This window comes from Juglans microcarpa x Juglans regia, chromosome 2S, assembly GCF_004785595.1.
Source record: "Juglans microcarpa x Juglans regia isolate MS1-56 chromosome 2S, Jm3101_v1.0, whole genome shotgun sequence".
Taxonomy (NCBI): Eukaryota; Viridiplantae; Streptophyta; class Magnoliopsida; order Fagales; family Juglandaceae; genus Juglans; species Juglans microcarpa x Juglans regia.
This window is the reverse complement of record NC_054597.1, coordinates 28005150-28018456: the sequence shown is the minus strand read 5'-3', so window position 1 is coordinate 28018456 and position 13307 is coordinate 28005150. Positions and strand designations below refer to the sequence as shown.

The 13307-nt window shown below is 37.6% G+C and overlaps 1 protein-coding gene across 1 annotated transcript in view; it reads left to right on the top strand.

Annotated features, from left to right (window-relative positions):
• The window catches only part of LOC121253529 (receptor-like protein kinase 5), a 38377-nt gene extending 32711 nt beyond the window's left edge, over positions 1-5666 (top strand). Inside the window, exons 2-3 of the mRNA XM_041153531.1 lie at positions 3362-3639; positions 5484-5666. Of these exons, the coding sequence (XP_041009465.1) occupies positions 3362-3639; positions 5484-5666 (461 nt within the window). The remainder of the gene's footprint in view (positions 1-3361; positions 3640-5483) is intronic.
• The last annotated feature ends 7641 nt before the right edge of the window (positions 5667-13307 follow it).

Sequence of the window (13307 nt, the reverse complement as noted above, 5' to 3'; positions counted from 1 at the left end):
TGAGCTTTTGACCCAAGGCTCCTTCATAGAGATTAAGCACATAGTTGAGATTGGCCCACTCCATTGCATTTGCTCTACAAAAAAGCAACCTATCATCTGCAAAAAATAAATGATTAATATTAAACTTGCCCCTTCCCAAAGGAAAGCCATGAATTTTCTTTACTACTTCAGCATTGATGAGTAAACTACTAAGTACTTCAGCCACCAAGAAAAAAAGATAAGGGGATAAAGGGTTCCCTTGTCTAATACCTTGAGATGGCTTAAAAGATCTTTGAGGAGTCCCATTAATCAAAATAGAGTAGGAAACAGATTCAATACACCCCATGACCAAGCTTATCCATCTCTCATTAAAGCCCATTTTCATCATCACTTTTCGCAAAAAGCTCTACTCTACTCTATTATATGCTTTGCTCATGTCTAGCTTTATTAACATGTGCCCTTACTATCCTTTCCTTTTGATAGACATAGAATGCATAGCCTCGAAAGCCACTATAAAATTATCAAGAATTAGCCTACCAGGGACAAAGGCACTTTGGGTGGGGGATATGATGTGGGGTAAAATCTTCTTCAACCAGTTAGCTAGAACCTTAGACACCACTTTATAAATCACATTACAAAGGGAAATAGGCCTAAAATCCACAACTGTCTTTGGGCATTTTACTTGGGGAATCAGTACAATATAGGTATCATTGATGCATCTAATATCTCTTCCTTGGTTAAACACGTCCAGAACAGCTTTAGTAACTTTACTCCCCACAATGTCCCAATGTGCTTGATAAAATTCTGATGGAAAACCATCTGGGCCAGGAGAGCCCAAAGGATTCATTTGGAACACAGCTTCTTTAACATCAATTGCAGTGTATTGTTCTTCAAGCATCCTGTTCATATCCATGTCCACACTACTCTCAACATTTCTCAGGCACTCCTCTACCCCAACAAGATTTAAAGAGGTGAACAAAGTCTGGTAATACAGAAAAAACAAATCAGAAATTTCTCTCATATACTCACCATACTACCATCTTCCCTAGTCAAGCACTTGATCTCATTTATTTTCCTCTGATTAGCACACCTGTGAAAGTATTTCAAATTTCTATCCCCATCTTTAAGCCAAGCTTGTTTTGCCCTTTGTTTCCATTTGACATTGTCTTCTTCTAAAATTTTATAAACATCCTGCTATAATGCCTTGATAGCCTCAAAACTTGCACCTATATTCAAGTTTTGAATCTTAGACAGGTACTCTAACTTTTCCTAGATCTTCTTCCTATTATTTCTGAGAGTAGTCCTGCTCCACTTCAATAAAAACCTCCTTACATCTCTCAAGACTTTTCTGAGTTAAAAACAATTGGGCCTACTGCACATGCTAATGAACCCAGCAATCTAAAATAATCTTGTGGCAGTCCTCCTGCTGCTTCCAGCAGGCCTCATACCTAAAGATCATTTTTTTTCCACACCCTTCATTTGGCCACCTCCCCCCTCCATTACTGAAAGTCAACAACAAATGACTATGGCTAGAGGTTTGTGCTACTAGAGCAGTAACACAGCACATAGAGAACAAATTTGTCCATTGCAGGTTTCCAAAAGCACGATCCAATCTTTCCTTTGTAAATTGAGATCCCTCCTTACTATTACACCAAGTGAATTTAGCTCCTTCAAACCCCATATCACTTAAGCCACAAACCTCCACACTACCTCGAAAATCTTCCATCTGATGATACGGTCTCCTAGTTGCCCCTTACTTCTCATGTTGATGCATAATCTCATTGAAGTCACCAAAACAAACCCAAGGCCTCTCATCCTTAGGTTTAAGAAATAATTAGTCGCCAACTTTCCCCCTCCGAGCTGTTAAAGGGGAGCCATAAAAGTCAAGTAATAACACTTTATGATTAATCTCATCTTGTTTTAGCAACATAGAAATATGATTATGAGAGTAGGACTCCAGAATAAAATCATCACTACTATGCCAAAAGAATGCAAGACCTCCACTGAGTCCCCTACTCTCAACCACAATACTGCAATCAAAACCCACCTTATTCCTTACCACTTCCACCTTGTGCCTTCCACATTTTGTTTCCATTAAGAAAACAAACCTGGGCCAGTTAGTCTTCACTTGTAAGTGAAGTTCTCTAACTGTACGGGGGTTCCCAAGCCCCCTATAGTACCGACTAAGGCCTATCATTGCTGTTGGTGGAGCTGCATAGCAGCCTCCACCAACTCAATTTGACAACTGGTAGAAAAATTGCATTGCTCAAGCCTCATCTTCTTTGCTGACTTAGAAACATCTACCTTAGAAATCATCCCTCTTTTGCCCCTATCCCTCTTAATGACATTACCCTCCTCAATCCCCTAGCTATTAACTTCCCTAGCCCTTCTCTTCCACATGGTTCCCTTCTTTTTAGCAATCACACCCTGTTGTCCAAGAATTATTGAGTCAACTTGCCTTTCCTTTTCTGGCCTATTGCTTCCAAAAATAGAAACATCTTCTTTTGGAAAACAGTCCACATGTCCCAAAAAAGATTCCATTTCCATAAGGCAAGAATCCCCACCATCATTCCTCTTGAGATTATTTAAGGAACCTCAGGCTTGATTAGGACCTCAGACTTTACCTTCTCAACCTCCACTCTCGAGCTCACCCCATCTTGGAAAGTGCCTACATTAAAGGAATCAATAGAGACAGATTTTGGCAATTCTGTATTCTCTACTGGTTTTGGCACAACTGTATCAGTTCTTTCCATATTAGAATCATATCTTCTAACATTCTCCTCAATTGAAGGCTGAGAATCATCCACGCTAACCTGCTTCCATTTTTAGCTACTGCACCACCTCCACCCTTAGCCACTGTCTGCTGCCACCCTTGTTGGTGTTTGGAATCTAAACTGCCACCATATCTTCTAGAGTCAAAAAAGGCAGAATTCATATGTTGAGCACGCATCCAAGGCCCAAACTGCATGTGTCTCAGATCATCCTCAAGAATGGAACTTCTTTGTTTAAAGCAACTTTTACCTTTATGTGATAAAATGCCACACTGAAAGCAAAAATTTTGGAGCCTCTCATACTTGAACGAAATCCAGTGTTTATAGATATGCACCATGACTGTTCACTAACCATTGTTCATCGAGATGTGAGGTCAAACAACATCCTTTTAGATTTCAATTTCAATGCAGAAATAGCTTATTTTGGTTTAGCAAAGATGTTGGTCAAGGAGGGAGAATCGGCTACAATGTCAGCCGCAGCTGGCTCTTTTGGCTACATAGCTCCAGGTGTGTGACAATATAGATTTCCAAGTTTCTTTTATTGATTATGTTTTCCTGTTTTTCCATCACCAGAGGTGTGGCTTAGTTTGTGTTGTTGAATTGAAATGCAGAGTATGCTCGCACGACAAGAATTAATGAAAAGATCGATGTTTATAGCTTTGGAGTTATCCTTCTGGAGCTGACAACCGGAAGGAAAGCCAATGATGGCGATGAACATACATCCCTAGCCCAATGGGCATTGCGACACATTCAAGATGGAAAACCAATAGTTGATGCCTTGGATGAGGAGGTCAAGGAACCTTGTCACTTGAATGAAATGTGTCATGTTTTCAGACTTGGACTCTTTTGTACTGACACACAACCTTCTACCAAAGCATCCATCAAAAAGGTTCTCAAGGCTTTGCTCCAATGCAGCTAGCAAGTCAGAAATGGAGAGATGAATGCAGCAACTTAGATGTTTTTCCCTTCCTAAGGAATTCAAAGCCAAATGAGGATGTTGAGCATTGTTTAAGACAAATAAAAGACTAGATCCTCTATGGTTTAAGGCTCAGCATTAACCAAGTTGGAGTCTATATGCCCATCCTCTGACTCTGAGATGTTCATCCTCCACTCCGACTCCGACTTTAACTTGTCGAAGCGGAGTCAGATTTTGGGATTTTTTTTTTCTGTTTTCAACTTCATATTTGGCACACTTTTTTAAAAGGAATTTTTTGTGTTAGCATTTAAGTTTAAATTTTTTCAAAAATTACAATATAAACTAAATAATTCACTTTTGCTTCAATTTTACTAAAAATATAAAAAAATAAAAACAACTAACATACTAACATGCTTCAAAAAATTCAAAAAAAATTAAAAATGACTAATAACTACAATAAACATCCAATCTCATCATCCATCATCCACATCCAACTAATCACTACAATAAACATCCGCACCCATCATCTATCAACCACATCCAAAATCATTCCCAAGACAACATCCTTCATCCACAGCAATCATAATAATATTTTCTTACAACGACTACAACTGCCATTTTATAAGTTTCAATTTTGACAAAAAAAGAAACTCAACATTTTCTAAGTGCCAACCTAATTAAATGTTTCAAACAACAAATATAATTTCCCAACAAGGCAACAAATGAACCAAAATACTTTAAATGTTCCAAGTGCCACATTGTCATTCCAACTTCCAAGTTGTGTCTGAAAAGAAAATATGAAAAGATTTTATTTAGAAAAATATTTTTGAACCTTCATAATATATCAATATAGGAAAATCATAAGATGATGTATACTAGTTGGCTGGAAGCTTCTTGCAATTTTCGTTTTCAAAACACTAAACCTATATAACTCGTTTGTGGTATCATGTGTCCTTTGGACCTTTAGCCCTTTGGTCTAAAGCCAATAATAATAGTGCAACACAACTAGCAACAACATATCCAACATGATAAATATATAACAAATAACAGGTTAAGAACATCACAACCTCGATCATAGTGCTATTGCCAAGTAACTAACTCAAACCTCAATCATCTTCATGAAGTAACCTTGCCATAGTGGTTAATTCTACATTAAGATGTTAAAGTATAAAAGGTTAGTATCACAAAATTTCAAAATCAACATATATAACAACTAAAACAATATCTAAATACATTACTTGAGTCTAACTTAAAGCTCTCTACATCATCAACCGAATAATTTTGACTCAAGCATATAGGAATGGACTTCAACCAGTTTTGCGCGCACACAAGAGCCTTTACAGTTCTACGCGCCAAAGAACTCCTAAACAGATCCAGGACACGACCTCCTGTGCTAAATGTAGACTCAGATATTATAGTGGTAAACAGAATGGCCATGATATCTCTCGCCATTAGAGCAAGAGCTAGATATTTGGTGGAGTTGACCTTCCACTAAATTAAAATGTCAAAACTTTTTGTAGGAACCTCAACATCTGCAACAAATACCGTTCTATCTCCAACTTACAATCCATTGAGAATGCTGATTTCTGCCCTTTATGGAAGTTTTTCAAAAAGGCCAATGGATCAATTGTAAAGGTATTACTACTCCCCATTGATGCACTACCTTCACTTCGAGGAGTTGACTTAGACCCAATTACACACCCACCACCAAATGTAACATATTGTTCATACAAATATTCCATATCTCTCTTGAGAAGTGCAAAAAATTCCTCACCCCTCTCATTGCCCAATGTTTGGTTGAATCAATAATTTTTCAGGGGCTCACCTATATGCACCGTGACAGATCACTTCCCATTGTTCATCGAGATGTGAAGTCAAGCAACATCCTTTTAGATCTCAATTTCAATGCACAAATAGCTAATTTTGGTCTGGCAAAGATGTTGATCAAGGAGGGAGAACTGGGTACAATGTCAGTTGATTTCCGAGTTTTCCTTTATTGATGATGCTTCCTCTTTTTCCATCACCAGAAGTTTGGCTTAGCTTGTGTTGTTTAATTGAAATGTAGAGTATGCTTGCACGACAAGAATTAATATAAAGCCAATGATGGTGATAAACACACATCCCTAGCCGAATAGGCATTGCGACACAGTCAAGATGGAAAACCTATAGGTGATTCCTTGTATGGGGCGGTTAAGGAGCCCTGTCACTTGAAAGAAATGTGTCATGTTTTCAGACTTGGACTCTCTTGTATTGGCACACTGCCTTCTACCATGCAAGCCAAGAAAGAGGTTTTGCTCTAGTGCAGCCAGCCAGTCAAAAATGGAGAGAAGAATGAGGAAACCGTGATGCTTTTCCCTTCCTATGGAATTCAAAGCCAAATGAGGATGCTCAACATTGTTCAAGAGATGTGAAGTTGGAGCTGCCCAGGGGCTTTCCTATATGTACCATGATTGCTCACTACCCATTGTTAATCGAGATGTGAAGTCAAGCAACATCCTTTTAGATCTCAATTTCAATGCACGAATAGCTGATTTTTGTCTAGCAAAGATGTTGATCAAGGAGGGAGAACTAGCTACAATATTAGGAGTGGCTGGCTCTTTTGGCTACATAGCTACAGGTGTGTAACTATATAAATTTTCAAGTTTCCATTTTATTGATGATGTTTTCCTTTTTTTCCATCATCAGAAGTTTGGCTTAGCTTTGTGTTGTTGAATTGAAAGGCAGAGTATGCTCGAACAACCAAAGTCAATAATGGTGATGAATACATCTCTAGATAGATGGGCATTGAGACACATTCAAGATGGAAAACCTATAGGTGATGCATTGGATGAAGAGGTCAAGGGTGGATATTATGAATTTAATAAGTACAGTTTGGTATCAAGATCATGTGTTTGCAAGATAATATTCTAAGACCAATTTACGAGTAATATGATCTTAGGATTTAATCGTGTAATTGTTTCGAGAAAATTATGTGAAAATCAAAGTATTTGGAGGAAATGGTATTTCAGTTTTAGAGGATTTTTTATGTTAAAGGAAAATAGATTCTTTCATTCTCCAGCTTTAATTATGAATTATATGTACAATTGGAAATTCACACAAGTTACGCGACTATTTTATAGGTAACGATTGATATTCATTTAGCACAGTTGTGAGAAAATTCAGAAAAGTTAAAAAGTCCAGATAAGTGGGGTTCCTGTACTAGACTTTACATTAAAAAAATGAACTGATGTTGATTTTATGAAAAATGTGCACGATATGTTTTGAAAAGAAATGTGAAAATAACTTCAGTTATGTGTTCTGCATTACTCATGAAATCTATATAAAATAAAGAGTGTTTTCTGACATGATTAGTGTAGACATGAGAAATATTTTGACATGTTGTTTTTGAAATGTGTAAAAGAGCGAATATGGAATTTGTGAATTTCATACATGTTATATGAAGATGCTCTAAATCCATTTTGTTTATGTGAAAATCATAAGAAAATGTTCAGTTTTCTATTTGATATTATATGACATTTGAAAAACCTTTGGCATGACTTTCTGATTCTATTATGATCTTGTTTTTGGTTCTGATAAGTTGACTCTAATCCTGTTATATGGTTGGTACCAACATCTCTGATATGAGTGCATCTATTTTGGAAACAAAGTAGTTTTCCCGCTTTTTCTTTTCTGTGTGCATACTCGGGGCTTCGAGAATGAATAAAGGAAAGATTCACATTCTAATACTACCTGATTTGGCCACCGGGGATAACACAACCCTACCACGGGGGCTAAACATGGTATATGATATGAAATGATAAGATAAGATGAAGATGTTCAGTCATGTTATGCTAGAGGTTCTTTGAATATGAACAATTTGAAACGTCGCTCTGATTTTTTTATAACACGTTTTTGCGATCTCCATATTGAACCTGAAATGTTGTGTTTCTGCATTTTGAACTCTATGAAAAGGCTCATGTTTACATACTAGTATATGTTCTCTGCTTACTAAGTTATTGATAATTGACCCCTTATCTCTACTATATTTTTCAAATAATTTGAATATTTCAGTAGAGGATCAAGACCTGGGAGTATGTTGTGTTTTTGCATTTTGAACTCTATGAAAAGGCTCATGTTTACATGCTAGTATATGTTCTATGCTTATTAAGTTATTGATAATTGACCCCTTATCTCTACCATATTTTTCAAATAATTTGAATATTTCAGTTGAGGATCAAGACCTGGGAGTATGGGTGAGATGATTTAAGCATGGTGGATTAAGCTTAGAAAGTTGCTATGATTATCGGAAGGTTAATGTTTATTTTTGAAGTTTTGTGGTATTTTTAGATTATTTATATTGGATTAGTTGATCGGAAACAGTTAGATCTATGTGTAATTGAGAAATGGAAGTCTATATATGTACTATGAGATGTGAGTTTAAGTGACAGAAAGTAACTCTCTCCCCCTTTGGGACTGGGTCGTTACACTTCTCCCTTCCTAAGAATTCAAAGCCAAATTAGGATGCTTGGCATTGTTCAAGAGAAATAAAAGACCAAATCCTCTATGGTTACTAAAAAGAATTGAATGATGAAGTTATTACTAAAAAGAATATCATGGAATTCAGCCCTTGTGCTTTACTAGAATTCAATTCCAAAATATTTTTTTTAGTAATAAGTTCACCATTGTGTTTGCACTGTCGTACTAAATTATCACCCGTTTCACTGTACTTTGTCCTTTCATTCCCCAATTTTTGAAAACATTTTTGTCCTTCAAGCCTTTTTTACTTTCTACTTTACTCTATTTTTAATGAGTAATTTGTTAAATCCTTTAAAGCCCTTACACTACACAAAGGGTAAACAATGTTACGTTTAATTAAAATGACAAATACAAAAATTGATATCCTAAATAATTCCCCCGTCACCCCAATATGTCACCACAAAAGCATGGCCAAAACCAGAAATTCTTCACGCAAGGGATTATCACTCTTCTTAAACTGGCTTGCAAGGTCGACCACAAGCTCAAAGATCCTATTGGCAGACTTACGAACTTGAAAGTAGTATTTATTGGGTGCCAGGTGGACCACTTAACTAGAACAATTGAAGGAACTTAAAACTAGTATTTCTTAGTAAACAGTGGAATGCTTGTGTAAGGGCAGTAATCTCCTAGACGTGGGCTAGGCTGAACAAACTGGCCCAGGTTGCTTGGGTAGCACGAGCCAGGCCGACCTAGAGGGCCGATAGTGGGAAGGGGTAGAAGACGCGCCTTGTGTGGGGACCAGTCGAAGGTATGGATCGCCCCTGACCACCCTTGATCAAGGCGTCAAGGTCAAATCAATATGTCAGGAAGGACACTAACACCCAGGCGCTGAAGCAGCACAGACGGAAACACCAACAACTTAGGAGTAGGGTGTCAAGGACAGCCCCCTGTACTCGGGTACTAAGGCTGTGCAAAATTCTGAAATTTCTGATTTCGCCAGACATCCGCTCAGATTTCACCTCCAACAGAGTAGGAGTTGTCAGAATTCGGAGTCGGAGTTAGAAGTAGCTCTGATTTGGGAGTCGGAGTCAGAGTTCAGAGCTCCAAGAAGCTACTAACTCCGACTCCAAATTTTTTTCAAAAAATAAAAAATAAATGATGTCGTTCCACTTAATGTGAAACGGCGTCGTTTCATCACACGGAGGGTCCAAAACGCAGGACCCCCCTTCCCTTCTTCCTTCTTCCTTCTTCCTTCTCCCTTCTCTCTCTCGTCTCAAGTCTGAACCAGTGAAGCTCAACCTCGCCGCGTCGTTCCCTCTTTGTTGACGTCGTTCCTCTTTGCTCCTCTGTAATGCGCGACTTCAATCCGAGCTTCAGTCTCCGTTCAGCTTCAACCTACGGTGAGAGTGAGGGGTTTCGAGCCCTAAAATTAAATCAAGCAATTTAATTTTATGTACACGTCTCTTCTGTTACTCATAGCATGCACATATGAGTATTTTGTTGTGATTCTTGTGTATTGATTTTGAAAATTTGTAGTAAGGAAATATGTTTGATGAAATGTATGATGTGTTTGTAAGTTGTGTTTGTATGCATGCAATGTGTTTGATAAAATGTGTAAGTGATGTTACTCATTCAAAAATCAATGTGTAAATTTGTAAATGGGCTATTTGAATCAAGAAATGAGCTCTACATTTAAGGATCACATAAGAGACTTGTGCAATCAAAAGAATTTGGTTTCTCTTTGTTTTGTGTTATATATTTTTGCTTCTTTTTTCTGTGTTTTATATTTTTGCTTGTTTTAAAGGTTAGGATTTTTTTTTTGTTTACCTATAAGAGACTTCCTGATTAAAATAATGTTTATTTGTTCTTGTGGTGGTTGAGTTTCATTTGTTGGAAAGTGTTGGTCACTCGAGCTAGTGCTTATTTGGAATTCCTGGGGAATTAAAGTTAGTGCCTCCATGCTCTTTGCTGGAAGGGCAACTAGAGCTTGAGAACTCAGTATAGTTTTGTCAGTTGTATCAATATGGGAGGAATTTGATGAAGTTGAACTTAAAATGCATTATACCAAAAAAAAAAAACCAACAATTCACAATTTGATGAGTTGAACTTAAACCAAGAATCTCAATGCACTTAAAATTACAACAGTTAGTGGCGCCCTTAAGGAGCACTACCACTGTCGGTCCTACTTAAATGAGTCTTATGAGGGGTGGCTTCATTACGAGCAAGCCCTTCATTATTTTTTGCATGAAATTATAGAATCATAGATGAATAAAGGGTTAAAATTTAAGTAATGTTAGAGAAAAAATAAATAACCATTGATGCTTTAAAATAATAACAAATGACCAAGCCTTGCAAATGCCAACTCTGACAAAAGGTTTTGCAAAAGAAAATAAGAATAACCTGGTTAAAAGTTGAGACGAGTCACATGACAAAAGAGGATGAAATTCACTAGAGCACAAGGGTGGAGGAGTTTGCACGATACTGGGCTCCAATTCAAAACCCAGAGAATCTATATTGTCTTTACTAGAGATTCCTGTCTGCAATAGTGTCCTGTTATCATCTCTAACCCTTATCTTCAGTCATGGCTTTCTTGGGTGAATGCAACACATCTGTTATGACTTTAGAGAGCATGCAACACATTCTTTTTATTGCACTAGGGCTATGCATTACTCTTCTATAAATTTTCCAGTGGAGTCTACATTGGAAGACTACATATATCTTTGCGTTAATTTAAATATTTAATATAGCCTAGTTATTTTTTAAACTAATTTTTTGTTTCAAATTTATTTTTTCAGTTTCTTTGATTGTGATATGGATCCTAGACCTAGTCGAGATGATCGTCCAAAAGGGGATGTGGCGGATGCCAATGCTACAACTCCTACATCCCTCAATACTTCCACCCCTAGAGCCACATCTAGAGCTACTACATCTAGAGCAGCTACATCTTGTGCGAGTAGTCGACTCTCACTCCTAGTAGATATAAAGGATGAGGATATGTTCAACAAAGAAGAGTAGATGCCCATTGAGCAAGATCAACCACCACGGCCTTCTAAAAAGAAGTCGTGGACATGGGAGCATTGAACCAAAATTCCTGGTGATATTGCGAACCTGGTGGCAAGATGCCATTACAGTGGGCAACTTTGTGGATGCCATTCGAAGAAGCAAGGCGCCACTACGTTAATAGCACATCTAAATGGTTGCCAACGATATAAGATAGCAAAGGGATTGGCGGCCACTGATCAGACCAACCTCAGTTACCAAACTTCTATATCCACTAATGGTACACAGCCTAAGAAATTGGTCATCCCTCAATATAGTGAAAAGATGTTGACGGACATGCTTGCAGAAATGATAATTACTGATGAGATGCCCTTTACCACAATCGAGAAAAGAGGCTTTCTAAAGTTTCTAAACTTTGTTGAGCCATGATTTCCCATTTCATCACGATATATGGTGATGCGAGATTGTATGAAGAGGCATGCGAAAGACAAGGCGGAGATGAGGAAGATGTTTTTACCATTGGCCAAAGTGTGTCGCTTACGACTGACACATGGACGTCCTTATAGAATGTCTGCTACTTGTGTATCACAGCACACTACATTGACAGTGAGTGGATTTTGCATAAAAAAATTATTGGTTTTTTAAAGATATTGTGGATCATAAAGGTGTATCCATTGGGGTGAAGATGGATGATTATTTAAAGGACTGGAGAATTCAAAAAGTGTTGTGTATTACAATTGACAATGTCATTTCCAATGAAATAGCAATTGATTGGTTTAAGTGAAACACGACGGTGAGAGATGATGTCATTTGGGCCCACGAGTTTATTCACATTCGATGTTGTGCTCATATCATCAACATCATAGTTGTTGAGGGATTAAAAGAGGTTGATGATTCCATTACCCGAGTCTGCAGCATTGTACGATATGTGAGGGGTTCCCCTCAAAGGCTTGCCAAATTTAAGGCCATAGCAAAAGATCTTAAGATTGAATGTTCTAGTATGTTGTACTTGGACGTTCCGACTCGATGGAACTCTACATACATGATGTTGGATATGGCACAAAAGTACAAAAAAGCATTCGTTCTAATGGAGGTCGAGGATGGGGGCTTGAGGTATGCTTTGTTGGAGCCAGCAGGACAGGGGATCGGTGTGCTAGACGCACATGATTGGACTAGTGTGAGCTACTTTGTTGAATTTTTAAGAATTTTTTTATGACATAACCATGCGGTAACCTAGATCCAAATATACGACTGCGAACTCATTTTTCAGCGAGCTCTCAAAGCTTCACTTCCACTTGGAAAATAATTGTATTGACTCTAGTGGATAACATGTTATCTGCTATGGCTATGAGGATGAAGACCAAATATGATAAATATTTGGAGAATATTGAGAAGATAAATAAATTGCTATTTGTGGCTGTGATCCTTGACCCCTGATATAAGTTGGCCGTTATAGAATTTTGGGTAAATTTCATCCTCAGGACAGTGAAAGCTGTAGAGTTTATTAGAGTGCTAAAAAGTGATATTGATGACCTATATAATCACTACAGCAATAGTTGTCAACCTTCATCCGCAGATGGTAGCTCCTCACATTCGAGGCCGACATGGTCGACAGCTTCCTCAGGTGATACTGACCCATCTGTAGGGGTTAGAGACCATCATATTATACAGCAGTATTATCAACTCATATTAACAAGGAATATTATGCATTGTACATCTGAGATTGAATGTAACGTCAGTCCTTGTGGTGGGACTTTTTACAAAATATTTTCATAAAGGACGACGGGAATTACCATTTGATTTAAAACTTTTTACTTTCTTCCCAGGGTGCAAGACTCTACGTTTATAAAATAAAAAGTGCTTTTATAATAAAAGAGGTTTACAGCGGAAAACATTAATCTTACAATAAAGGGTCCCTCGTACGATTAAAACTCATGCCTAGACTTCCGTGCTCTTCCCCATGGCCATGTCTGTCCTGATGCGTACTTTTCATTTCGTCCCTGTGAGGGGGAAGGGATATGCATAAAAACTAAAATGAGTCGAAGACTTGTAAGCATTACTTCATACGGTTAAAATATAACAACATAGGTTTTCATTCATGCATTCATCATTTATACATACTATACTTATGTGCTTACGTACATATATGCGTTCTTTTTAAAACGTCACTAGACGGGATTTTCCTT